A 27,607-nucleotide genomic window follows, 5' to 3' on the forward strand; every position below is an offset into this window, starting at 1 on the left:
GTTGGACTAGATGATCTTTAAGGTACTTGTCCAGCATGGCATTCTATGGTTCTGTCATTTTTACTTCTTTAAAAATGGAGGATCACTTATTTCTGTTTAAGATTTCATCTGCTTTGTGTGTCCACTTTTTAAAAAGAAAGTAGTTTTTCTGCCTTTTCAAGCCTTAGAATTGTTAAGTAATGAAACAGAACTGAGCTAAGTAATCCTTTTTCCCCATCCTTTCCCTTCTGCAGTATAGATCCCCTAGCTACAAAGCTACAGTCCAACAGAGGTAAAGGGTGAAACCATTAATTGTTTTTTCTCTGTAAGTTTGCATTTAGCAAAAGGTGACTAGCAAGTGTGTTAGAGCTGACTCTTAAGATGGGAGAGGCTAACATGCTGTATATCTCATTTATAATCCCTTCAGTAATCCTAATCCAGGTTCAGGCCTGTAGCCTTTCTTAAGGATCACATGAGAGAGGATTCTTTAAGGCAGTAAATAAGTCGAGGGGCCCACACCTCTTCTGGGCTGCACATGTACGAAGACATGGCCTGTCCTGCTGCGTGCCCAAGGGAGCACCTCACTTGATTGCATTCTGAGGAGGAGTTTCTGCATCTGTAATCAAACCAATCACTTCAAAGATCATTCATTTCTTTGAGTACAGAATAGAACAAAAATCTACCAAGTGGAGAGCTTCTATTGTGTTTATCTCAACAAATCCCTAACTTAGGAATTGGCAAGGTAAGTTGCATTTTTCGTTTTATTTTTGTGACAGGGTGTTATGTTCAGCACCCGTAGTTTGAGGTGAAATATCCTTTTTATATACTGAGCTGTATACAAGCTTCACCATCTCCTTTCCAGCTACAAGATGTGCTGAGTCCAATGTACACATGGGCCATACATAAGTATTTACTCTTGGGGGCAAGGCAGGATTATCACTTTCCCTAGTGCTACCTGGGATTTGCTTTCTTGAGAGAAGTATTTGGTTATTTTATCAATTAATCTGTAGCTCTTAAACTATTGCTGTTTTCTTTCAGTGAAACTTTCCCTCCGATGTCTTTCAGGTTTTTCCCTGTTAAAATCTCAGTAAGTCTGTCTTCTTGTTGCCTTCCATGTTCTGCTCATCTGTTCCCTCAGCTGCTGGACTGTCTATAAAATGGGCAGGTTAGTAGGGCTCCTGTTGTGTATGATCCATGCAATGTCACTTTTCCTAGGAGCCATGTTTTGGAGTAGGATTCCTGTTAGCTGTGGTGTTCCTGGCCTGTGGGTTCTGCACAGATCTGCAATGTGCACAGGCTCAGAGTATGTGGGATTTAGTTAATGCTGTCACTTGCTTTTGTTTTGAAGAAGTTAAAATAATATTTGTGCTAAGGCAGGAAGCTGACTTAGGTTTTTGTTGTTCCTGTTTTGGGGTGCTTGACCCAAATGGGTTTCCGTGAGTTTTCCTGAGTTTTGTGGTATTAGATACTGTTATTAAACAAGTCGGCAGCTTGTGTTTGAAGACTTCCAAGAAGTGGTATCCAATGGCTTGTGAAGCTTTGAAGTCTGGCTGTCATGTGTTTTTCTCCTGCCTTTGGAATATTACCTCTGGTGAACAGGGATCATCTTCCCTACATGTCTGTGGCTACTTCCCTACTGAGACTCTGAATGGTGGCCAAGAGCATGGAGAGGAAGGAGCGGTCAGTAGCTGGTCATTCCCTCGATGCATCACGTTGTCTCACCTGGCTGTTTAGGACAGCCTGTATTTGAGCTGATGCTGGTGTTCAACTTGAGCAAGTCTTCCAGGTCGTGCCTTTCTTTAGGAAGGGAAGGGTGCACCTCACTGTTGGGTGGATGAGAAGAATCAGAGGTGCTGAGCAGTTGGACTGGTGGATTTTTTTTCTCACTCCTCCCACCCCTGGAACAGCTTTGATTCCACTGGATTCTGGTTTACTGCTGTGTCCTCTTTGGGCTGTGGCCCTCACAAAGATCTGAGGGTAATGAACTTGAAAGACTTCACAGCTCCAGGAGCTGCTTGGGAGGGACCTGTTGATAAGCCTGTTCATATGATAAACAGGTTGGTGCTGTTGCTTATGCTGGTACTCCACAGGTGCTCCTAGAGCACACTAATACTAAACCATTTCCTGGGATGGATGGCCAAAATTTGTTTCAGGTAGGGCTGCCTGAATAATAGTCTTTGTTTTGCAGGTTAGGAAGGAAATGAGGGAAAACTTTATTCTGTGTTGCCAAAGGTAATCTTAATTTCGAAGTCCCATTTCAACAAAACAGGCAGTACCCCTGAACGCATCCTCAAAGCAAAGTACCAAACCTTGTACTTAAGTGTTTGCTTCAAATCTGTTCTCCATTTTTCAGAAGTCATCTGAAGTGTCCTAGTTCCTGAAAAAGGACTTTTTTTGCTCATGTTTGCTTTTTTAAGGGTATCTTTAAAGGTACTCATCTTGTTGAAGAGCTGAAGCCACCTCCTCCCCTTGAAGCTGGCACAGGAGGTTACAAATAAGAGCCCCTTAAGTGTTAGGGATCCTGATTTTGTGTGCAATTGTCCCTTGGAGTAGTTAACCTGAAAAGTTGTCAGAGCACCTGCATTATTTAAGCATAAAGGCTGTAAAGCACCAGATCAAGTTGGATATAATTCAGTGGTGATTTCAGGCCACTTCTGACACTGATATGAAATGATGTTAGAATAAAATGAGAGCATTGCTTTGTACCTTCCTGTTGCATCATCCAGTTACTGTGAAGATGCCATGGTACAATTTGGGCATCCTGGGCAAGGGAGAGAATTGCAGCACTTACTCTGCCTTGGAACTTTGCCGTGCTGCAGTGTGGCTGAGCAGGGCTCACCTTCCTGAGCCAACATGGCACGTGCTCACCTTATGCAACACCGGACGTGCTCCTGCGATCAGTATTTTTGGATCGGAGCTATTCTGGGAGGAGAGATGTGGGATGGGTGAAAGGAGATGGAAGGAGGCACAAGGATTGCAGGAGGTGAGAAAAGGAGAAGGACTTTTCTCTCTGCCGGGGAGAAGCACCTCTGTAGTTGCTTTGTCCAGACTCCTCAAAACCCTATGAGCTGTGGTCTCCTGCAAGCACCCAGGCTTAACATTTTTACAGGTGTTTATTTCCTTTCCTCCATTTCTCAGCTTTCTCCCCCCGCAAATTCTGGGTTAGATTAAAAATCCAATCATTTTGCAATACAGCCTGGGGCTGCTTTGGCAGTAGTGTGTGACTGGATTTTTTACCAGGGGGAAAGGTGTCTGTGAATGGCATTTTGGTTGTCCTCACAGTGAGCTACTTCAGAATTTGACCTGATCAGGATATAGGATCTGTTTGCTCTGACCAGAGCTTCCTTCCAGTTACCAAAGTCTGGCTGTCTTGCCCTTTTATGCTGGCAAGCGATGGCATCATGTGCTCCTACACTGTAGTATATGCATGAGGTGAAGGAAAGCAGTGTTTAACAAAGCTGATTATTTTCTTATGATAGGTAATTGTTGTTTTAGACTTACCTACCCTCCAGCTGTGGTACTGCACAGATAACAAGATTAAATACCGTGTGTGTTCATCCCTCATAATGAGTTATCCTTCACAGGTGACTACATGCATGAATATTTATCTGCACATACTGACTGGTAATCAATCAACTTCATGGCTTTTATAGTTCCTGACCAGTACTGAAAAACTTTTTACACATCTGCCATACAATCACAGTATCTAGATATGAAAGTAAGAAAGGTGCTGAACTGGTTCCTATTTATATAGCTGACTTGAAATTGGAAAGAGTGAGACAAAAATCCTCATTTTGGATCATCTGAAAGACGCCCAAGTAGCTGGTAAAAACCTGGTAGTGGTAATGGAGCACGAGAGGCTATCTGATCATTGATCTTAAGTGTTAATGTATTTAATTGTAGATTCTCAGCACTGTGGGACATGTTGCAGCTGTTTTGATTTTGACTGAATGGTGTTTGCTGCATCTCTCTGGTGGTTCTGGTGACACTGGGCCAGTCTGCAACACTGGAGCATTGGTTGGAGAACATGGGATCTGGTAGTTCTGTGAATGTCGATTACAAGTACTCCCTGCAGAAGTCTGAAAATGGTGAGTGATTCTTTGAGAAGTCATCTTTTCCTGTTTGCTGTGTGTGCTTTAAGGAGGGTGCAGTGGATGTGTTTGTGCTGGGTTACCTGGTTTTCCTGATAGCACTGAGGTGAGGTTCTGTATTTCAGCATCCTGTGACAAGGATTCTCAGCAGAAGACGAACAGGCTTGAGAAAACAGCAGCTATTTAGGCCAGGATTAGATTAAAATCAACCCAAACCTGACCAGATGTGAAGCAGCAGTTAAAATTGACACCTAATGGCCTAATGACTTGCTGGCTCAAGTGTGTGTTGTCGGGTGCTGGCAGTGAGACAGACGTGCCAACCTGCTCGTTCTCCTGGGCTGTTTTCCAAGGCTGTTAGTGGTGCAGGACTGGTAAAGCAGAAGCATTAACAAAGCCAAAATAAACCTGGCTCTAAAGAAGGTGAGATGGTGTGGCTACAGAAAGCTGAAAAGCAAAGTGTGCCTTTTTTTCTAATTATATCAGCACAATGCTCTTAATCTCTGCTAATGATCTTAACCTGTTTATGGCTCTCAAAGCTGTAACGATCAATTTGTATGAAACCCTCTGTGTGACAGCACCAATTTTGTGTGTGTGCCTAGATCTGCTGTGGAACAAAGGGAGTTTGAAGGGGACTTTACACATAGGGAAGGATTAAAAATAAACTTTCACTTCTTTATTGTTTGTATCAGGCATTGGCAGAACATCGGGATGGGGCCAACTGTTTGCAAGTGCTTTAAAAAGAAAAGGGGGATTGTGTTTAGAAACTAAGAAAGTAGGGATACACTGACTTTGTAATTTTTGTTTGTTGAAAAACTCCACCTTTTAAGTTACTTGTCTATCACCCATAGCACCAGAGAACCATGGACTTTGCTAAGTTCAGGGTTATTTTCAGATAACAGTGTAACACAAAACCAGTTATTTATTTGAAACCCTGCATTACATCTGATACCTCAGCAACAGTTTCCCATGGCAGTAAAACCTCTCTGAATTTCTTACCTTTGGTTCTCAATCCTTCAGATCTGGTGATCTGCAGATGAGGAGCTGCTTAGGACTTTACACCCACATACAATGTGCCAGGTGTTGTCTAATTTTACCTGTACCAGGTCCAGGGGCTGTTCATTATGGAAAGTGTAGCCAGCAGAGCTGTTCAACTGGCCCTGCCCTTGAGTGAAGAAGGGGATGGGGAGTCCCTCCTGGAAGCTGATGTGTGAGCTATGCTGCTTACACAAGTGTTCATATTTTGGCTTGAGTGCTGCCACTCTGCAATGCTTTCAGGAGCTTATCATGATACATGGCTTGGACCCTCATAAAACTAATCAAAAAGGGGAGAAAGATTCATCCATGTTTTATCTAAACTGCTACAAATCCTGCCAGGTGAAACTCACCCAGGTAAGCTGGTAAATTAGAATAACTGACCTTGCAGGTATTGCAGAGTCAGTCTATGTAAAAGCAGAATAAAAAAAACAGTGCCTTGCCCATCTGAAGCTTAAATGCTGTGGATGGTGGTATATGTGCACTTGATAATGTGTCTTCCCTAAGTTCTATTTTTACTGTTTCAAATGATCTGGTTTTGATTGGCGTGTGTGGAGTCACCACTAGGAATTTCTTTCCAAGCCCAGCAGACCAGTAAGCATTTGCTCAACATGAGGGAAGGCTCAGGCACGGAATACAGAAGTTATACATGAATAACTGGCCAAGTCTTACCTTCTTGTGACTCAGTTCCCTGCTGCACAGCAGCTGTAACACTTTTCTTCTTGTGCTCTGCAATTCCCAGTGCTGAAACAGAACCATATTTAAAAGGATTGTTATTTTCAATATGTAAGCCATCAGGATATCTTCTCTAGGGAAAGGTCACTGTTTCCTGCTGGAGTACATGAGGGGTGGTTTATGTTATGTAATTAATACGAGCTAATTGAATTAATATGATCTCTTTGTCTCTTGCAAGCCTGGAGCAGCCTTTTGAATGGGGGATATCCTTAATCAAGTTCTTTTTTTTCCCCTGCACTCTGCATTGCTCTCTCTGCTTTGGTGAATGTGACAGGGCCCTCTCACAAACCATAATGCCAAGGGAATAAACCACCTGCAGCAGGGCTAGCTGCCTAACTCAGTTGTTTCCACCAGATTTCAGGGCCAGCCTGTGGATAGAGTAACCATCCCTCCCACCCTCATTTCAAGATGATGGAGAAGCATTGTTAGAAAATGTTTTAAGCACAGGGCTCAAGGGTAGGGATCCAGAAAGGAACATGAAGGGACACAGTGTAATGAGAAATGCCAAGTAGCAGAGCTGGTGCAAGTGGGGTCAAAGCCAGCAAGGGAGGATGGAAGAGTTTCTAGAGGTACATAAAGTTCTGTGGCAGAACTTGAAAAAGGAAATGGGAAACTGCACCAGTGTACTTGAGTCTAAATATGCACACATCTTAACTGAAATAATCTTTTAATGAAACACTGGAATTGGGAAAATGCAGAGGAATGATTATGTTGAAAAGATCAGGGCAAACAGCTGTCTATTGATGCTGAAGAATATGTTTAGATCTTTAAGCTGTTAATGGTGGTGCTGAGAAGCCAGCAGTGGTGGCTAGGAGTGCTTCAGAGGTCTGGTCAGGCAGGATCAGGTCAACCTCTTGCAATGTGTTGAAAAGTGGATGATTTATTACCCTTAATATTGGGGTGTCAGAGTACAATTAGTGAGGACTTTTCCTGTAAAAGGGAGGTTGCTCTACAGTTTTCAGGGCTGGTGAAGGAGCAGTAGCAGGGTACCTCAGCTGGGTTCTGTTTGTCCCCCAGCTTTCAAGGCGGCTGTTCTGATCCAGCAGTGGTACCGGCGCTATGTTGCTCGGCTGGAGATGCGCCGCCGCTGCACCTGGAGAATCTTCCAATCCATCGAGTACGCCTGTGAGCAGGACCAGATCAAGGTATGGTGCCAAGGAAGGAGGGAAACACATAGCAAGGTGTTTCCTGTGCCACAGGCTTACTTGGTTCTGTCTGCTGGCTGGTAACCCCATAAGTGCTTCAGTGGGCTAAAGACTGGGTTTCGTGCCCCCTTTTAGCCTATTTGATTCCCTACCTGCTTGTGTCTGATGAAACCTGAAGTTATGAACCTTGAAAGAATCTTTCAATAAGATTCTCTTAGATGGCTGCCTTGCTGTCAGGCAGGGAGAAGGGAGGGCTTGTAGCTGTACTTGTGCCTGTTTGGCTGCAGGTAAAGCTACTGTTTACCTTCATCACAAGGTATTCCAAACTTGCATTGGTACAGTGTGATTTGTTTTACATACTGGGCAACATTAGAAGGGCAGACATAATACTTCCAGAAAGATGATCATGCTAAGTTGCCACTCTGCAGAATTTAATTCCAGGATGAATGATGGGCTCTCTCTCTTGCAGCTTCACAACTTCTTCAGTTACCTCATGGAGCAGTTCACACCAAGCAGCAGCAAAGAGAGTAAGTTTCCCTGTGATGTATCTGGAGCTGGCTGCAGCACTGCAGTTGGGGTCTCATGATCCCTGCTAAACAGGGCTTTGCAGAGGCCATTTCTGAAGCAAGAAGCCATCTTGCCTGACAGATACACATGGAAATTTGTCCCTATAGCCTTTCCCCCACTGCAAATTGTGTAGTGGTTTCAAATCGGGACTCAGGCTCTGTGGAGGCTGAATTGCAGCTGAACCAAACAGCTTTTCTCTGAAAATTACTAGAATGGTACCTTGAACTAATCAACTTTTTCTTGTCTCTCTCTTTTGAAAAAAAAATCAATCAAATCCCCTGATCTGCCATCCAGGGGATTTTATCAGTCGCATGTTCATAAGTGGAGAAAGCTACAAAGAGGCAGAGCTGGAAAAATACTGTGACTATGAATCCATAGAGGTGCCAGACTCCTACACTGGACCCCATCTCTCTTTCCCACTCCTTCCTGACCATGCAACTGCCTTGCTGGAAGCTTTCAAACAGAAACAAGTAAGGATCCCAACAGGAATTACGCTTTCCCCTTCACGGTGGGGGTGTAGGGTAGATAACTTGGTTTTAGCCTTCCCAACAAGCTAAACTGACTGGGGTGTAATGAGCTGGCAGGCTGTTAAACAGAGGGGGGTGGAAATGATACGATATCTTCCCCTGCCATGGGAGTGGTTTCCTTTCTGAAATCAATTCTGACAAAACTGAAAACTTTATGTGGGGGCGTGTACCAGTATCAACCTGAATTTTATTTCTAAAGGAAGAAATCCGTAACAGCTCATGTTGAACCTTTTTCTTATTTTTTGTTGAGATTTTTGCACTTGTAAAAAAGCATAGCATGGCCCAGATGGAAACAGCCAATTAAAATGTTTTGTGCCACTCAACTTTGACTGGCATTTAAAATGTAAATTGTGAGGTCTTTGAGGAAGTCCAGTACCACTTGAGCAGCACTAACAGAACAAGCCCTCGTACAACTGCAGTGTTCCGCTGCCATCCTCAGCCAAGGTGCTGAACTGCAAAATAGGCCAAAATATCCCTTCTCCAAAAAAACCCAATTCCTAAGCCAAATGTCTTGTGTCCCAACTATATGAAATGCTTACACCCTGGCTTTGAGCAAATAGATTTCTGCAGGACAGGTGGAAACTCATGGCTTGGTTTAATGTGGAAAAGCTAATAAGGATCTAGAGGAGCAGCCTCTTACCTGTGATACTGGGCTGGAATTTCCATGGAATTTGTCCCAGGGCGAGTTTCTCCCATCTGGGCTGTCCCGGTGGGGCCTTTGCAGACAGAGCCACGGTGCTGCTCAGAGGCCACTGATTTCCTGCTTTAATCCCTTGCCTTTCTCCCAGTAGCAGCTCCACGCTCGCTATGTCTTAAACCTTCTGCATGAGACCAGGAAGCACCTCAAGCAGCTGCCAAACATCAGCCACGTCTCCACCTGCTACAGCGAGGAGGTCACCGTGTGTGGTACGTCAGAGGCTGTGGGATGCTCACGTGGGAAAGGCATGGAATGGTAGGGAGAGCACAATGCCCTCCTCTGTATTTAACGTGGAACATGAAACACAAATGCTGTCTGTAAGCAAGACGTGTGATGCACTGAGAGGCAACTGTCTGTCTGAAATACCTGGGTTGTCTTTGTTCTGTCACCCCAAACTTCTCCAAGTTTTACTAAATCACAGAAACTGCCCCAGTCGAGGACTGACCTCAAAACTTCTGCATTCAGTCAGCTTCTAGAAAACAAACCTTTCTCTCTCCAGTATCATGTTAAATGAGAATTTAGTTAAGATTTGTTATTTTGTATGCAAAGCTTTCTCCCACATAATGACAATCTTGTGCTGTGTTGTCACTGCAAGAGATGAACAAAATTTCTAAGTCACTCTTCAGCAGCTAGTGTATATTTTTAGCTGTCCTTTTGAGGCTTCAGCTCAAGCCTTACATCATGTCCAGGCACATTGCCTTACTGTAAGGAAACTTTGACTTTACACTTCCCAAAGTGTTTCAATGGTTGTTAACTTATAAAGGATATACTTTGTAGGAAGTTAGTGTCTTTCTAAGTTCAAGGTAAACACACTGACTTGTCTTTGTGCCTCTCAGGAGACTTGCACGGCCAGCTGGACGACTTGTTCCTCATATTTTATAAGGTAGGCACCGAATTTGGCGAGTGAGGCTGGCCAGGCATTGCGAGAGGTATTGCACGGGTCATGCTGAGAAATGTTTGCAAAATGGGGCCCTTCATGTCCAGTTCTCCAGGTCAGTTTAATTGGTTTTAAAAGGCTTCATAAAGCAGCAGCTAGCTTATCCCCTTGGTGACTTTGACATCTGATATCCATGTCCATTTTGGAAGTGCCAGTGGGCATTTTTTGAGTGCTGATACCAATGGCAACCCTTGCTGACTTCAAACTTCCACTGCTTTTGGCACTGGGGCCCTACAGGATAAAGCTAAGTCAGGATGTGTATTGTATAAGGTAACTTGGGACAGGAGTGACAGACTGTGCAGCTGGGGGGAGAGGAATATGGAGACCATGGGGAGGCCTCTCTTGTGACATCCACCTGTTCCTTGCTTTTACAGAATGGCCTTCCTTCCCCTTCCAAGTCCTACGTGTTCAACGGAGACTTTGTAGACAGAGGCAAACAGTCCCTTGAGGTCCTCATCATCCTCTTTACCTTCCTGCTGATCTATCCAAAGGAGGTTCACCTCAACCGTGGGAACCACGAGGACCACATGGTCAACTTACGGTACGGGTTCTGTGTGGGGCTGAGCACCATGTTGAGGGTTTTGTGTGAAATCCCACTCAACTGCTCTTCTCCTGTTCCTTTAGCTATGGCTTCACCAAGGAAGTGATGCAGAAATACAAGGTAGGCATATGTGTGTGTCTCCTTTATGTGTGAGACTTTGAAGAGTGGATGCTTCATCTTTTCCTTTCTGACCTGCCCTCATAGGTGCATGGGAAGAAAATCTTAAGGATGTTCCAAAATGTCTTCTGCTGGCTGCCTCTGGCCACCCTGATTGATCAGAAAGTCCTTATTCTACACGGGGGCATCTCTGACACCACTGACCTGGACATGCTTGAGAAAATTCAAAGGGACAAAGTAGGTTTTATTTCCTACTTCCCTTCCTTTGTTCTGCAGCGTAGTTCCCATTGCATATTAAATCCATGTGCTTTCCCTTTTGTGCTGTCTGAGCACCATGGAGTCCATAAAGAGATCTGATGGGTACGGGGCCCAGCTGTAAACCCAGAATGGCACATCCAAGAGGTGCTAATATCTCCCACAGTTCATCAGCAGTTGATGGCAGCAAAGGGAATTGGGGCTTGGAGGTTGGGTCACTTGGTCAGCCAATGGAAGATGATACAGCTGGAGCTTTGGGTTTCCAAGCGGTGTGATCAGCTCCATTTTCTCTAATTTCTTTCAGTTTATTTCTGTATTAAGAATGAAGAAAAGGAAAGAGTCAAATAGAAAAGTGGAAATGCAGGACATAAACGGGGAGAGCAAATCAGAGGCTGATGCAGCAGGGAACGAGGCAGCTCCCAGGCTGTCTCTGCAGCCCCAGCCAGCCCAGGCTCCCAGCATGGCCAACAGGCTGGAGTTCTCCAGGTGGATCCGGCAGACGGTGCAGGAGCAAATCGACACGTGCCGCCGGCTGGTGGACATCAGCGAGTCGGAGCCAGAGGAGCTCACCTACTCCAGCTCAGTCTCCCTGAAGTATGGGGATGAGCCGTGCCAGCCTCATCAGGAGGAGTGGCAGCAGGTGAGGAGTCTGTGGGGCCCTGAGCTTGGTGGGCCGTGGGTGCTTCCTGCAGCAGTTGATCCTTCAGTGCTAAATAGCTAGTAAGGGCTGTACTGTGAGCATGTGATGATCTCTGCTGCCTGGGGATATTTTGTTAGGTACCTGTGCTACCTTCTTGGGGACTTGGTTTCCTTGGTTTTCTTGTCTGTAATTCTCCTCTGTGTGTTCTGTAACCATGGGTACTTATTCCACATTACATAAGACATTCCAGTGCTGCACATCTTCTCAGTGTAAAGCTGTATATTGAGGTCAGGGTTAAAGAGATTAAACTTTAATCCAGACAGTGGTTACTGAGTCAGCACTTGCATTTCTGGAGGCTGCAAAATGTCCTGGGTAGAGAACAGAGGAGTTTAATACTAAGCCTGCTCGTGCCCTCAGAATCTGGTGGGTGTTCTTGCCCTGGGACTTGTGCTTTGGGATGGAGAAGGACAAGCAAGGTTCTTGGACATCTTAGAGGCAGCAAAGGCAAAGCTTGTATCAGATCTGATTTTTGGACACACCTCTTTCCCCAGGCACCTTGGGTGTGCCTGTAGCTTCAGGCCAGTAATATTGTCATCTCTAAGGTGGCCCAGGTCTGTGACAGCTCAGCTGGAATGCAGGAAACATGTCTGCTCCTCTGCACTATGATAACTGCAGCAGTGCAGGGAAGGGTTCAGAGACTGAGCTATATTTGCCTAGTAAACCCTGACAGGTGATATCTGCTGTGGGTACACTTTATTCAGTGAACTCTTCCAATCCTTTCAGATCTTAGACATTCTCTGGAGTGACCCCATGCCTCAGGAGGGCTGCAGAGCAAACAAGGTGCGAGGTGGCGGCTGCTACTTTGGGCCTGATGTGACAGAGAAGATCCTTGAGAAGTACAACTTGCAGTTCCTTATCCGCTCCCATGAGTGCAAGCAAGAGGGCTACGAGTTCTGTCACAGGCGGAAGGTCGGTGTGAGGGGGATGGCTCGTGTCTGCATCCTTCCAGGGTAGGGTTGCTGTAGGAGTGGCTTTTCTCAGCTCTGAGTTTCTTCCAGTGGGGCTTTAAGTACATGCAACACCACTGAACAGCCTTACTGGGAGTTTTTGGAGTGTTTCCAACTGTTAGGGCTGTCTGGAGCCATCTGCTCTGCTGGGGACAATGGTTGTGCAGGTAGAGGATGTCCTCGTGTGGGGCATCAGGGAAGGTGTGAACCCACTTGTACCATGGCCCCTACTAAGTGCAGCTGTTCCTGAAGATGGCATACAAAAGGTGTTACTGAGCTGCTGCAGCCTAGCTCTGCTCTCAGAGGACTCGGTGTTGTCACTTCAATGACTTCATCAGGGACACTCTCTGACTCCAGGCAGTGGTTGCTGGGAGACCACTCTGAAATCACAAGCCCAACACGTGGCCAGGTCCATGAGATCTGTGCTGCCCTTGTGGAGCTTGCATGTGTAAGGCTTCCAGGCCAGCTGCAACCTCACTCTCCCTTTTCCACATAAAACAAGGTGTGTTCACAGTCTGGATTCTAGATGGGATCACATATGTTGTTTACATGTACATATATATTACAGGATGCATGTACTGACTGTAAGTGCCTCTCTTTTTTTGGGATTAGGTGCTGACCATATTTTCAGCCTCAAACTACTATGAGATTGGCAGCAACAGGGGAGCCTATGTGAAGCTGGGACCAGACCTCGTCCCTCACTTTGTTCAGTACCAAGCAAACAAGTCGGCCCATATGCTCACTATGACCCAAAGGCAAGGTGTTCTGGTTGCTCTGGATTACAAATCAGAATTCCAAAAGGGAGAACTTTGTGGGTTTTGAGAAACTTTGATTCTGGAGCTAAACTTTCACAGCTTGATTTTGCTAAATAATATCCTTCGAGGAGGATTCAAACCTTGTGCAGAAGTTAGAGGGAGGCTCCTCAAGGGTTGAGGAGGGAGTGTTACAAGATCCCAAGGGGATTTTTTTTACAGACTGCTGATTTTTTCAGTTTTTCTTTTCCAAGTCAACTTTTAACTTTTGACCTTTGAGGTTCCCTTCTGCTTTATTACTTCACATACTGACGTGGGGATTTGCTGCATCAGCTGTGGGGAACTGTGCCCTGGGCATGCAGTGCCTTGCCATGAGCAGAAATGCAGCTGTAGCTGTGCAGAGCAGTTGTGTGAGGGTCTAGGAAACCCACAGACAAGCCAGAGGACTGGGAAGGTGCAGCTTCTCTTGCAAGTCCTTCATGTGCTTCTCTCTGTTCTGCATCCTCCAGAATCAGCAGAGTAGAGGAGTCTGCCTTCCGAGCCCTGCGGGAGAAGCTCTTTGCTCACACCTCCGCCCTCATCAGTGCATTCAAGGCCTACGATGAGGACAACACAGGTACAGCTGAGCCGAGGGATGTATAAGCTAATTCTCTGGTAGGGCAAGGTTGAAGTGACAAAGTTGAGTGAGTGGCTGGTCGGGAGACCCCTCACTTCGTGTGCTTTCAGCTGCCAGTGTCCCAGAAGTCTCCATGTCTCTCTCCCTCCAGGAAGGATCACACTGAGCAACTGGGCAACAGCAGTGGAGTCAGTCCTGCGCCTGGGCCTGCCCTGGCGAATGCTGAGACCGCAGCTGGTGCGCAGCACGGAGGATGGCATGCTGGAGTACAAATCCTGGCTGGATGACCTGGCCATGGAGCAGCGGAGCCAAGAGGTAGGGACTACCAAGAGGTAGCTTTGGATGCAGGCTTTCAGGTGGGAAAACTGTGTTTCAGTCTGAGTTGTGGCTTCCTAATTACACCCAGCAAATCCAGCTCTGCAATGGTCACAGCCTGGAAAAGTGCTGTTCGGAAGGGACAGGCTGCTGATGGTCCATGCAGTTGCATGGAGGGTCTAGTTATCACACACTACTGGCACATTCTTGAGAGCAAGAAATGTTTGTGTTTATGGGGAGGTGTGCAGTAATCACTCAGGACAGAGGGCTGTCAGAAGGGTAGAGTGAGTCTGATCATGTTTTCTTTCAGCACATCCAGTCAAGCCTGCTGGAAGTCATTTACCGGAACAGATCCAACTTGGAGACAATATTCAGGATCATAGACAAGGACCATTCAGGTAAGCAGGTGTGCAGGGGGTGTTGGTGACTGCCTTGTGTTCCCTTCTACTTTAGGGCTCCCTTTAGTACATACAGAAGTGTTTTTATTTAACTGTTTAAGGCTTGGATCCTTCTGCTGCCTCCCAAGCTTCTGAAATGTCATTGCATGTTTCCATAAACAGGATGCATTTTCAAGTGTGTGCAATCCAGCTAGAGAATTAATAGTTCTTTTTTCTGGAGGAGTTCAGCAGAAAAATTGTGATGTGAGCAGTGACAGTAATGCAGTGTAATTGGGATCTGGAGTGTTACCTGCTTTCAGGTAGTCATCTCCATCAAATTACTTTGGGAAAGAGAAAATAGTCTTTGCCTTTTGTTCTCACAATTTGTGTTATGTCTCCTTCCTGCTTTAAGTTGTGTTTTAGTCAGTGTTCTCCACACTAGGAGATGGAGTTGCAGCATGTGAAATGCTTCTCCACAGGTCTCATCTCATTTGAAGAATTCCAGCAGACCTGGAAGCTGTTCAGCTCCCACATGAACATCGAGCTCACGGATGATGGCATCAATGACTTGGTTCGCAGCATCGATTTCAATAAGGATGGGAACATTGACTTCAACGAGTTCCTGGAGGCCTTCCGCCTTGTCAGGCAGTGCCGGGCGTGAGAGCCCTCAGGAGGCTGTCATGTGCAATGCCTTCATGTCTGAGCAGCTGGGACTGTGTCCCACCCAACTGCAGAGTGCCTGCGGATGCCGAGCAGGGAAAGGGACGGCGGGTACCCCAAGCAGAGACCAGCAGCTCTGACCCATTAGGGAGGCAACAGGCAAAATACATGCCCTGCAATTCTGACCATTTGTACAAGAAGCTATATTTTAAGTAGAAATGACTGTGCAAAGGGAAGATGCAACTTAGTTACAGTTCTATCTTAGTTACAGGTCTATCCAAAAGTAGTAAAATGGAAGTAAAGGTATTACTTGGTTTTAACAAGGTAGCGCCTATTTGATCAGGGGTTTCCTTTTAATAAACAGTTTTTTCTAGATTGCTGTTTCTTGGCTGTTCTTGTTTTCCCTAGCTTGTAAGCTCTGTGAGCAGCAGTGCTGTTCCAGTGATGACATGTACTTCTGCTGGTGTTCCTTTGCTGTGGTAAGCTTGTTCCACAAGTTTGAAGCAACTAAATAAGTGCAGTGGAGCAATACTTTTGAAAAAAAAACCAAACACCTCCAAAGTGTCTCTAGCAGGGGGTCTTGTTTAAGAAAGTGATTGAGGTAACTGACTTTTTCAAAAGTGAGGGAAGCGCTCCCTGTTAGGGAGCCTGTCCTTCACATTCATGATATTTTCAGAGCGTGGTACAACTGTAGCTTAAGGGGAGCAAAGTGTGGGGGGTTTGAAAAGCTTACAAAGCAAAAAAAAAAAAAGGTATGTCAAACACACAGCACAGTCAGACTAGCAGACCATGGCAGAAGAATTCACTTAAGCTACCTGAGGCCCTGAAAAAGAGAATTTTACAGTCATTTGAGTTCTTTAAAGAGCCCATGTTAGAGCCTGTATTGCACAGTGGAGACACTTAATTAATTGGAACTGTGCTTTCAAAAGCAAACGAGTCCTTTTCCCACTTTTTTCAGTTGTAGTGAAACTAGGCTTCCACACATGCTCTCTCATGACTATACATGCTGCAGCATGCTTAGGCTGTGTTTTTGGTTTTTCCATCTATCAAATTTTATGAATGGGATTTATTTTGTTCTGGTGGCTAAGGGACAAAATTATTCTGCTTCCTCTGTTTCTGCTGTACAAACTCTTACTGCAGGTAACACAAGTTCTTTTGTTTCAGTTATTATCAGTGAATTTTTTAATGGGGGGGTTAAAAACTGCTCTCCACTGCATGGAGTAGGTACCTGCCCTGCAGCACTTGCTCCCAGGTAGGATGTGTAAGGGAGATGGCTCTGTATCTTGGTTTGGGGACTGAGGCTGCCAGCAGCTCTGTGCCATCAGGTGCCATCTCTGTGCCCATGACTTGCAGTGCCTGGAGCAGAGTGAAGTGCACTTACCTGGAGCTGTGAGCAGCGTCACTGATGTAACCGAGAGCCAACACCACACACCAGTTATTACAAAGTCAGACTGAATTTATTACTCTTGGGCAATTAAAAAAAGGCAGAAGACAATGTCCAGACATCCTGTTACTTAGAGGGGCACCAAAGCTCTGTATAAATCACATATGTAAAGTGGTAAAAACATGACCTGCAGATCTGTGCAGTCCAAAGGAAGAACAGAAACTGGAAAGAAGTTCCTTGCCCCAGTAAACTACTGGTATTGCAGGGACCAACATAGTTACAGCAACTAACATCCCCATAATGATTTAACTTAACTGTTTACACAATGTTACTTGATTGTTTGAACAGAAACACGGAAGGGGGCTAAGCTTTCCACAAACCAAGTCACAAGTGAAGCAATCCCCTCAGCACTGCATTTCTAGGACAATGCTGTTGTAAAAAAAGGAGAGAAAAAAAAATGTACAATAGTACATATAGTTTTATAGTAAACCAGTATCTGAACAGATTCAGTTTTCCTTCTTTTGTTAAAGCATATACAGCTTTACAAAATATAAACCTTCCAAAGGTCAATTTTAAAAGCTTAGAAGAGGCTTTGCTAATTCTAAAGGTAACAGCCAAAATACCATTGCTCCTACAAGATATGTTTTATTTTACCTCAACAGTTTTAGCCTTGGAAGGTGAACCATGAACTTGACTAATGTGTTCTGTGTAAGCCCAGCAGCATCCAGTCAACTGAAGACTCCTCCTCTGATGGGAATGCTCTCATTCAGCCCGTGTTCTATTAGCTTGATGTCTTCCAAGTCATCCTTGATGATGCTGATTAGGTGACTGAGCCCTTCTTGCTGCTGCTTCAGGTGCTGCAGGTAGTTAAAGAAACCACTGTGAGTACAGTCCAACTTTGCAGACTGTAAGTAATATTTCCCAAAGGTGTCGTGACTGGTGCCTCTGGCACACAGAGAAGCCTGGCATAATTTCTTGGAAGAAGGAATAACAGCATTTTCTGCACCAAAAGCCTAACTCCATAGAGTGGTTTTGTGTAACATTGATGCGCTGGCACTGAGAACAGCAAACAATTCCAAGAATATGGCATTCTAGGTATAGTCAAGTGTGTATCTGGCTTAAATGAAGTTCAAAGAGGATTCTACCCAGTCATACTTACTTGCTTGATTTCCCTTAAGAGGTCTGCATCTATGTAATAGCGCTCTTCAGCTCGCACTGCTCCAAAGTGGTTCTGCATCCTGATCTGGGACATGAGCTCATTCAGTCTGCCCTGCAGGAGGAACAGGCTTCAATCAAACATCTGCCAGAGCTCCACCATGTACTGTTGCTTGAGTCACCAGGACTGGAACTATTGCTGCTCATTCGATTTTTAAATGTTTTGGAAGATGTACAAAGGGCACGTGACCCAAATACTTCCAAGAACTCAAAAATACTTAAGTAATTATCGGTCATGCAGCAACGTCCGCAATGCTAGTCTTGGTAATGGTGCTGGACTGCTGACAGCTTTGCACAACAAACATACATGCATGGTTTGGAAAACTAACTTTTTTTAGTAAGAAAAGAGTAGCAGAGTTCTACTAACTACCTACCTTGAACTGTGTTGGTGCATTAAGTTCACACTGAATTGTATCCAACTGTACACGGAGCTGCTCCTCATCTGCTTGGATAGCATAACCACTTTTCCTTTGGATCTCCTGCTTGATTAACACCTACAAAAGAAGCCTCATAGGTTCAGTAGAGAAGACTTGGCCCATCTCTTTCCCCACCACTCCATTCATATGTCTTTTTGCCCTTCTTCCAGTATGGGTCTCATTGAACTTTTCTGTCACTTAGTCTGCTGCTCTGAGACACCCAGGAGCCACAGGACTGCCCTGAGAAGGGAGAGAGAAGGCTCCCGAGTACCGTGGACCTAAACCTTTCCCCAACAGCTCTGCCTGGTACTTAAATGAACACCATTTAGCTGAAGTCAGAACTTCCTTTTCAACACTGGTTCTGCACAAGCTGGCACAGGTCCTCCTGCCCTCTCTGGCACTAGACTGTGTGTCAAAGGAGCTATTTACACTACCCCTGTTACCTGTAGTGTTCTGTGAGAAAGCGCCATCAGCTTCCTTTTGTACTGTGCAATTTTTGCCATAGTTGTCGTTTGGTTTTTCTGCAGCTCGCTGATATCTTCTGATATTATCTGCAGAGGACAGGGAGGCAGGTGGGAGTCAGAGGAGTTTGTGATAACAGAACATGTCACTCCTGATTTGAAATGGGGAGTTTCACAGCAGTACCCAGCCCAGCAACTTCATGTCCTTGCCACAGATGCTTTTAGAAAGCCTTCTGCTACCTCAACTATTCTGCTTTGTATTTATTTTCATCTGCAACTGGGATTTTCAGAAGGCATTGGAAAACTGGTTGCCTAGAGTCCATACCAGCATACTTTCATTGAGCTAGTCTAATTTACTCTAACAACACAGCGAGCTTGACCCTGAAACAAAAGTGAAACCATGCTGCTCCCTTTTGGGCAAAAGATATATTTAAGAAATACATTAACAACATGGTTCTGGTTTCAGTTTTCAACACACAGGAGGCACAGGGGGAGGTTTATTTTAATAGCACATCCTTCAGTAGTAGCAAGCAGTCATGATAACGATGAGCAACCTTACATCTAATCGAGTTTGATGCTGCTTGGTCATCTGATCTTGGACCTTCAATCTTCTCAACAGTTCCTTGAAACCCACCATTGGCACAGGAATAAGCCTGCAAAAACACAAATGTTTCTTGCATCATGTTTGGTTTTTTTTTTTACTGGACATGTGGTATAGATTAATAATTATGAATAGAGTCTAATATGAAGTCACAGATAATCATGGCCTTTTGTAAGCTAATAAATAAAAATATCTTCTTTTGCTAAGCTCTAATATCCTCACTATTCCCAACAACCTGGTCCTTTGTTGTAAAGAAATCAGCCCAAATTATCTGTAGCTACTGAGGGTACAAAGGTGCATCACCCTCAACTGCAAGAAGAGGGGAAAAAAACATAATGGCTGCAAAACACAAGTCACAATAACTAGTGCATGCAATGGAGGACACCACAGCTCTGAGTCATGTGAGTAAGGCTCTTTATCCTGACAGCTCCTAAGCACCTAAATGGGTAAAGGGATTAACAGAGGCACTTCTAGTAATCTTCAGTGTTTGCAAGGAGATCAACACTTGGCCATGTTCTTCTCTAATATGCTTCTTGCAAGTTACCTGAAGGGTACTATGAAATTACTATCTTTCTCCCCTTTCCAAGTTTTGTTGCAATACTCAGACTATTGGACTTACTTGTCAGGATCAGGATTATCAACTTTGGCTTGTTCCCATATAATAGGATCAACACCTGGAAAAAACAAACAAAGGAATTTTTTAGTATGGATAAATCTGAATAGCTTTCTCATCTTACAGCTCTTAAGCAGGAAAAATTGCTATGGCATACATAAACCCTATGAACTATGCTGAACTGTTACACAAATTAAGGTTAATTAAATGAGGGTAGTTCTTAAAAGTCCAGTTCCTGAGCTGTGGCAGTAAGTTCAGTCCCAAAGGCTGTCACATGCTCCTGCTTGTTTGAGGGCAGGGGAAAGGAATAACCCATAGGTGATCCCATCATATAATTCATACATTAAAGGGAGAAATTCCTACTGTTTCCACTGTATTCCACACTTGGGTCATCTGTCCTTTTCAAATTGTGTAAAAAAACCCAAATCTTAAAAAAATCAGTAAATAAATGATCAAAACCCAAAACCAGCTGGCAAAGTAATCCCAGCAGGAACTAGCTCTGATTTTTCTGCAGGAGTAGGCCCAGTTCTTTTTGCAATCCTGATTTCATAGCTTTTCATATCTTAAACACAGACATATATTAAAGCTAGAGACGTAAAGATAAGTTATCTTATGAAATGGCATGAAAAACACTTAACTACTCTAACACAAAGCTGCATGTGCACTGCGTGTAGCTCTTGTAGCTTTCGAAGGTGTTTTCCAGCGGGCTGACACCTGTGTTTATCCCAAAAAGCCGAGCCCACGTACCGGCAGGAGGGTTCTGCAGGAGCTGCTTGACCTGTGCTGGGGAGAGCTCTGTCCTGGCCATGGAGAGGCTGACCCCCAGCTGCTGCAGGGACGACTTGATGTTGGCTTGCTCGAAGTGGGCGTAGAGGGTGGTGGCGGGAACTCTCCTCGAGGTGCCGTTGGGCGAGCGCTCCACAACGTAAATGATCACCTCTGTCCTGAGCAAGGCAAAGTGCAGAATGTCAGCAAAGGGGCAGCAGCGTGCAGGAACTAACACAACAAAACCAGCCCGAAATCCAACTGACCACTTCTCCTGGCTGGCTCTTAACTCCCTTTAGCTCACTGAGATGTGAAGTACCAGCAACTGCAGGGTTTAACACAGCAAGGCAAAGAGAGCAAAGCTGTGCATACCATTACATTATATGGTGACACTAGTACTACACTGGGAATAACCTAAAACCTCTGGAAAGGTTTAACGCCTTAATAAAAAGCAATATGAAGGAGTGAGAGATACCAATCGAACTCAGGATGAACAGATCCAAAATCAAGGAGAAGGGGAGGCAGTACACTTAAGCACCAACCCTCTCCAACATGCAGTACTGGATAAAAAGGCAGAACTATGGGAAGTTCACATACTGGTCATCTGGCATCGTTTTAACCCCTTCAACGTTGACAGTGAGGGTCTGGTTTCCCCCCAGAATTTTGTGTAGTGACTCCACGAGCTGCTGCTGCTGGCTTCGAATATCTGCTTCTTTTCTGTTAAACACCAAAACCACGAGGCCATCTTCATCTTTGTTGTTGGGCATTAGACTGTAACCCACAGCCTGCAAAGGAACAAATGAAGAATGAGGATGTATTACTCAGCAAAAGCATATCCAATGTGGCATGAAGGGGACAGGATAAACCCCTCTGATTAGAGCAATTGGTTCAAAATTTAACTTACAACATACTCAGAGCTGCAGAAACATAAAATCAATCCTTCTCTAAATCATTCTCTCACACAAATATCAGTAGAGCAGCTTTTGAAACAGAGCAGATTTTTACAAAAAGTTCCTAAGTAGCGATTTCCCATCTTAAAGAAAAACCTATGGATTGAGAGTTCTGCAGAGCTGACAGCAAATCAGGAACATTTTAAAATTTACCCTTTTCCCAAACTGCAAAAGGGACCAGAGGACCAGACCTCATTACATGCAGAAGCAGAGTGGCAGCTTTCATCTCCTCTTGCCTAAGAGCTGTCACACCAACATACCACAGGTGACAGGGTGGACAGTGGGGGCGTTTTGAGGCCCTGACACTGCATGTGGGTGGGTGACCCGCACCTTTCCCTTCCTGCAAGTTCAGCTGAAGAGAGAAACGAGTTGGGGATGTGCCCCAGAGCCTGGTTTTGTCAGCAGTGAGTAATCCCCTGCCACAGTGAGCCTCACAGAATCAGCCATCCTGTCATAGAGCACAACAGTGACAGCCAGGGAAGAATTTGGTTTTAAGCACAGCACTCCTCTGCTATTTCTGTTTTAAACAAATAAATCCTTCATGATTTTTTATGCAACAAAATATTTTCAAACTATGACATTTTATTTACTTAACTGTGGTCCTTCAAACAGCAGCCTGTAACACGTACTTTAGAAGCACACTTTTCTTGGCTAAGAGCTGCGTGCTTTTCATCTGCCCTAGATCTGGAAGTGTGTACAAGTGGATTCCTTGAACACCTGTGAAACCCTCCAGGTAATGCCTCATTCTTATCAGGTGCCTGACGCTTTCAGAGGTAATAACCAAACTGGTTCATGATGCTTTGCTTCTATCTCTGTGCCACCAACTTCTCCCTATTTTATTTAGGCATCTTCCATTGCTGGCATAGATGGGATTTTTCAGTGTTTCACTAAGGTATATGAATTCATAACAGCATTAGAAACACTCAAGTCATAGGTACAAGAGTGAACCTAGTATGTGGCATTGTCTAAAATGAAAACCACTCTTTTTGGTAAATAAAACTCTAAAATAACTGAGTTTTCATGACACAACTTACACTTGGCAATTTTTCAAAGCCTCTAAAGCGATTTCAGACAACAACTTACAATAAAGTAAGCTTCCAGGTGCATCGCCAACAAAATATCCAAGGTAACACTGAATAAGGCGATGCAACACAAGCCAAACATTTGTTAGGCAGGCACTTGGTTGCTGCAAAAATTTTATACAAGTCTCAGGATGTGCATAATCAAAACTAGACTTAATTAAGTATTAACCTACATTCAAGTCTCTAAGTAAGAATCAGCTTGGGGAAGGAGGGTATCACCACACCTGCCCCAAATCCCTGCCAGGCCTGAGGCTTAGCAAGGCAGTCAGCAGGGGCAGGATTGGCAGAGGATGAAGAGCCACGAATTCTCTGTCCACAGGAGAACTGCTGACGACCTCAGACAGGGAATGGAGCATGTGAGCTCTTACAGTGGGAGCATGGGAGGGAAAAAGGCACAAATCTGAAGGCTGGTGGACTTTAAACCTGGCACAGGCCAGGTTCATAGAGGGTTATTTTAACACAGTTATTTTACATGGTTTCTGTCATACTGTCACTTCCACAAATACACATTAAAATTCATTTCCAGAGACTTGCTCCAGTGACACACACACTAACCTGAATGCTATCAGAAAATGTTACTTTTATGATCCACATCTGGGCTCATGATCTAGTCCCTCCACACCACCCAGATTTTCAGCATCTTCGAACCTTTTAATGAGCATGCACCAGAACTGTGTGGATTACCTGGAAAAACACTGTTTCAGAATACTCTTACCAGTAACAAAATCTGATTTAACACCCATGAGATGCTCAGACTCAGCAAACAGAATAAGGGTGTCAGAGCCCTTTGTGGGCAGCTGTACAACTCCTTACCTTAAATCTGCAGAAGGGGTTTTCCTGTGTGAACTCCACAGGAGCGATGTTGTTGTTGAAGTACCCTTTGCCCGTTCCCCAGAAGGCCTGCAGCTGATTCCACTTGGCCAGGATGGCATCCCTCTCATCCCCCAGGAGCGTCGGAGCCGACAGGGCACTGGCTGTATTGATGAGCTGGTTGGACTGGGCGGGTGTCTGGGCAGGCTGGCTGAACAACCCGCTTCCTAACGCTGTGGTGGACGGAAAATCCAAATTAATTCCTTGACTAACCGTGCCAGACTCACTTACTATCACCTATCATTGGCACCACTTCACATTCTGAGAAGCAGAATAAAAGTACAGAATAAATAAATAATTTTTTTTTTACTCCTAATCTTCAACTACAACAGTAGTTCTTGAATGCTGAGTTAGAAGAAAATTAATTTTTCTTTATTCTTTAACAAGAGGTCTGTAGTGATCCACGGGATCATCTGGCACCTTCAATATCTAAACCTGAAGGGCAGGTTGGTTGTTACAAACTCAGCAGACTCAGAGCCTGCAGCAGCTCATTATCCAACTCACATTTAAACACGTGAGTTTTAAATGCTGTTTTCCTCCCCTTTCTAGTAATGCTGTGACTGCAACATCAGTTTTGTAACTACAATTTCTACCACCACTAAACCAAAGGGGTACATATTGTCAGAAGCTCAGGAACTCGACTGAGCTCTAGTAAAGTTAGTTAAGAAAAAGGCAAGTGCTGCAAATGTAGGCACTTCAAATGCCAAATTTCTGAGGGAGTCTCCCTCAATCAGGAGGTAAGTGTGTAACAGCCTCCTTTTACAGTACACTTCTGCCCCGCTACCTGAGTAACTGTGACAGTCTTACACTCTCACTGCAAAGAGAGGGGTAAGTGCAGAGAAGGCCATACTCACTGGTCTGCTGCTGCTGGGTTCCGAAGCCTCCAAAGCCTAGCCCAGTTCCCAACCCACTACCCAAGCCAGTTCCAGTTCCTGTGCCAAAACTAGTGCCAAATCCAAAGCCTTTGTTCTGGGTGGCACCGAAGAGTCCTGGGGGGAAAAGGAGAGGATTTTTGAGAGGAGGATAGTGCCTGTGCAATCCAAAGCACTCATGGGTTGTTCTAAAGCCAGCAGGTCAGACTCTCTTACCGCCGGTGCCCGTGTTGGTGGGAGCAGAGAAGCTGAACGCCGGTGCTGCGGTGGTGGTGGTGGTGCCAAACCCTCCGAACGCTCCTGCCAAACAAAGAGCGGGAGTCAGGCAGTGGCTCACGGAGCGGAGCGGACACAGCGCCACGAGCGACCGCACTGCGGGGTGTGATGAGAACAGGGCTGACACATGGATGGGACATGTCACAAGCATGTGCTAAACAACGGTCTGGGGGATCGAGCTCGTTGTCTGAGGAAATGGAGGAGAAAACATGGACCAGAAAGCCAGAACTTGTGTGATGTGTCAAGAGAGTAAACAAAAAGGCAGCTGTCAACTGACATCCTGTTCCTTTACCAGCAGGATGTGCTTTCCCTTGTGACAGACACAACTAATTGTAGTATTGCTTACATTCATTCTCAGGAATACCTCTGCTCTATGTCACTGCTGGGTGTTTAATAAACAACCTGATGTTTTCTAAACTTTTCAAACACTGCTAACCCTTTGAAACAAATCACAGCCTGAGGCTAGCGTGCCCATGGTCACAGTGCTTACAGGGAAAATTCACAGGTAAAATTCTAGAAGGTCCTTTCTTCTTTAAGCCTAGATTCCCTATTATCTTCCCCATTAAACCTCATTCAGAGATTCAACCACTAGTATAGGAAGACGGATGCAAAAGCAATCAGTCTCCCACAGATTTTCAGGAAAAGCAGTCAATGGGCAGCAGCAGAGGGCCTAAGGGAGAGCCTGAGCTCCAGTGGTGCCAATGCAGCACTGGCCCAAGGTGCAGCCTGCGGAGTGCTGACAGCCCAGGAAACCAAGTTCTCTCTGTGTCTGCCTGGTTTGACACATGTTCAAATGAAAAAAGACACTACAAAGGATTTGTCAAAAAGATGCTGCCACTGCTAACTCACATGCCTATGCCAAAAAAAAAAAAAAAAGTTCTTTAAATCTACTACACTCACAGTCCTCCTGTACACAGCCAAGTTAAAAATCTTAAACCAAGGCTGACGTGCAATCACACTTTATTTCCGTTCAGCAGTCATATTAATGCCAGTGGTCGTAAGAAGTCGTTCCCTCTAACATCCATATTTCTGTCCTACCAGCGAGTGAAACACCCTCTCAGGAGCACCAGCAGATGACACAGTCTCTAGGTGGTTTTGTACTCTTTAGTCATCCTTTCTTTGAAAGGGATCTGAGAGTGCAAATCGGGAAACCAAATTAAGTGCCCAAGTTCTCTTTTGGAGCAGCTCAAATTCAGCCAAAGAAATACAGTCCAAGAGTGTCCCCAGCAAATAAACCCAAATAAAACCAGGTCCCTGGAGTGCACACAGCAGGTGACAGTCGCTGACACAGGGAGAGATGGCACTGTGGAATGGATGGAATTCCTATACGAGCAGCGGCAACGGGATCCCCGGGATAATTCCACGTGAGCAAAGGCATTAGAAATCCATCCAGCCCAGCGTTTTCACAAGAAATGGGAAAGATTTAAGGTGAAATCACATCACCGATGGTTCTACATGGGGCCACGAAGGGTATTCTTAACCACCACCCAGCACACCCATGACACCCAGGGCCCTTCCCGGAGCACCGAGCCTCCCTCCGGAGAGCCGGGGAGGTTTTGGGATGCTCGGCAGCATTTGGGGAACAGGTCAGGGCTGGGCTGCACTTTTGTGCCGGTCGTATACAATTTGTTTCTCCACAGAAACTGCTGGGGTGTGGTGCATTCATGACAGCCAACGCAAGGCCAATGAGAACACAGGGGGAAGATGGAAACATGACTGCAGCAGTCCAAGAATCTCATGTCAGGAAACGTGGCATGGGGAGCAGCTCTGGGGTTGTTCGGAATCGCCTGGATCTGAATGGAGACCTGACGGCGCCGTTTGGCTCTGATTGAGGCCCAATTTCAGACTGGTGGGTGACCCCAATTCATTCCCATTTCAGAGACTGAGTATTTGGTACAGGGCTGTTTTTCCTTTAAAAGCTATTCCTTCAGAATTTAACAGGCAAAACCCCTACAAGCCTATGGCTCTCAGACCCACTCCACTTCCAGAGCTTTTCTCCCCAGTCTTCACTGGATATGAAGATTAGTACTGTCCCAGATTCCCAGTTAGGGACGTCATTCTTGGACCCCTGCTAGGAACATTTACCACAGAACAAGTATTTCCTCATTATCTACCTGCACTTGCCAGACTGTTACCAAAATTGAACGGTGGAGTTGAGGTAGTGGAAACACCGAAATTCCCAATATTAAAATTCACCGCAGGATTAGCAGTTAATCCGAAACCCCCAAAATTAAACCCACTGGCAGTGGAGTTTGCAGTTTCAAGCCCACCAAATCCTGACGAGTGGGAAGCAGAAAAAGAGCAAGGCAACATTAGTTCTTCTGAGTAAAAGGCAGGAGAGAAAACCTGAAACATTTTTACATCCCCATGGACCAGACAGGCGCAGTTAAAAACAAGAGTAAGGTATTATTTATTGAACACAAGGAGGACAGTTAAAAGCTCTACACATCACTGCTGGAAGTATGAAAACACACCTCCAGCAGCTGAGGCACTACACATGCCTCAGTTATTCCAGGGTGGACTTACCCAAGTTACATCCCAAAATCTGCCCACCCCAGCCTTGCTGGTGAATTACCTTCTGCATCCCATCTCAGTGTGCCCGGGGTGCGGCTGGAACAGGTCCATGCTGCACAGACAGAGGGAAGACCTGGGATGCGATCCCAGAATTCCCTCTGATATTGGGCTGTGTGTGTAATAAACCTTGTCACGGTGTACAAACAGCACGAGGTTATTCTTCACTTTCAGATGGGGTCAGAAAGAGCGTGTGAAACACTCGGAGTGGGAAAATTCAGGTTAGCTGCAGTGAACGTGGGACCTGCCCAAAGTACTTGCTCAGACGGTCTACTAGGAGCCAGCAATGATTTATTTTACCAAGTGAGCGTAAGGAAGGCTCAGGCTTACACTTCACCGCGACTGACAGCGACAAAATAAGAGGGGGGAAAAGGTTTTTCTTCCTTTACAAGTTAAAAATCCGTGTTTTACCTTGCCCAAAAGCGAACTTCCCAGGGCACCTCATCCAACTGGGAACGTCATTGCAAGCAAAGTGCTGCCCGGAATGAGCCGCACGGCCCCGTCACGGGCGCCCCGGCAGCGACTCGCGGGTCCCGTCGTG

The 27,607-nt window shown here is 45.2% G+C and overlaps 2 protein-coding genes across 3 annotated transcripts; one reads left to right on the forward strand and one right to left on the reverse strand.

Annotated features, from left to right (window-relative positions):
• Positions 1-285: 285 nt before the first annotated feature.
• On the forward strand, positions 286-15,498 carry PPEF2 (protein phosphatase with EF-hand domain 2). The gene is made up of 17 exons (XM_018089036.3): positions 286-1,144; positions 3,883-4,067; positions 6,855-6,982; positions 7,452-7,509; positions 7,844-8,019; positions 8,868-8,982; positions 9,610-9,656; positions 10,085-10,251; positions 10,335-10,371; positions 10,456-10,605; positions 10,928-11,263; positions 12,047-12,232; positions 12,883-13,025; positions 13,532-13,638; positions 13,790-13,953; positions 14,264-14,351; positions 14,810-15,498. The coding sequence occupies exons 2-17, from the start codon at positions 4,007-4,009 to the stop codon at positions 14,989-14,991; spliced, it is 2,145 nt and encodes a 714-aa protein (XP_017944525.1). The 5' UTR covers positions 286-1,144; positions 3,883-4,006; the 3' UTR covers positions 14,992-15,498.
• On the reverse strand, positions 5,828-27,601 carry NUP54 (nucleoporin 54). 2 transcript variants are annotated; one of them, XR_001923230.2, is made up of 13 exons: positions 27,478-27,601; positions 24,436-24,519; positions 24,202-24,336; positions 23,291-23,520; positions 21,043-21,230; positions 20,428-20,624; positions 19,687-19,741; positions 19,026-19,119; positions 18,449-18,556; positions 17,964-18,083; positions 17,534-17,644; positions 17,029-17,231; positions 5,828-5,846 (listed from the first exon to the last, which is right to left on the reverse strand). XR_001923230.2 is itself a non-coding variant. In XM_018089035.2 (12 exons), the coding sequence occupies exons 1-12, from the start codon at positions 27,509-27,511 to the stop codon at positions 17,103-17,105; spliced, it is 1,485 nt and encodes a 494-aa protein (XP_017944524.1). In that variant the 5' UTR covers positions 27,512-27,601; the 3' UTR covers positions 16,426-17,102. The 2 variants fall into 2 exon arrangements, 1 of the variants encoding a protein (XP_017944524.1); XM_018089035.2 differs by lacking the exon at positions 5,828-5,846 and having other exon boundaries at positions 16,426-17,231.
• Between the last annotated feature and the right edge of the window lie 6 nt (positions 27,602-27,607).

The sequence above is a fragment of the Manacus vitellinus genome, unplaced genomic scaffold, assembly GCF_001715985.3.
Source record: "Manacus vitellinus isolate BGI_N305 unplaced genomic scaffold, ASM171598v3 scaffold_112_pilon, whole genome shotgun sequence".
Lineage (NCBI taxonomy): Eukaryota > Metazoa > Chordata > Aves > Passeriformes > Pipridae > Manacus > Manacus vitellinus.

Excerpts from the sequence above, each read along its gene's own strand:
- PPEF2 (XM_018089036.3), top strand. The coding sequence starts at position 4,007 with ATGGGATCTGGTAGTTCTGTGAATGTCGATTACAAGTACTCCCTGCAG. Across the intron at positions 4,068-6,854 it reads CCTGCAGAAGTCTGAAAATG|CTTTCAAGGCGGCTGTTCTG; the intron begins GTGAGTGATTCT and ends TTTGTCCCCCAG. Across the intron at positions 8,020-8,867 it reads AAGCTTTCAAACAGAAACAA|CAGCTCCACGCTCGCTATGT; the intron begins GTAAGGATCCCA and ends TTCTCCCAGTAG.
- NUP54 (XM_018089035.2), bottom strand. The coding sequence starts at position 27,511 with ATGAGGTGCCCTGGGAAGTTCGCTTTTGGGCAAG. Across the intron at positions 19,120-19,686 it reads GATAATCCTGATCCTGACAA|GCTTATTCCTGTGCCAATGG; the intron begins GTAAGTCCAATA and ends GTGTTTTTGCAG. Across the intron at positions 17,232-17,533 it reads TCTTAAGGGAAATCAAGCAA|CACCTGAAGCAGCAGCAAGA; the intron begins GTAAGTATGACT and ends AACTACCTGCAG.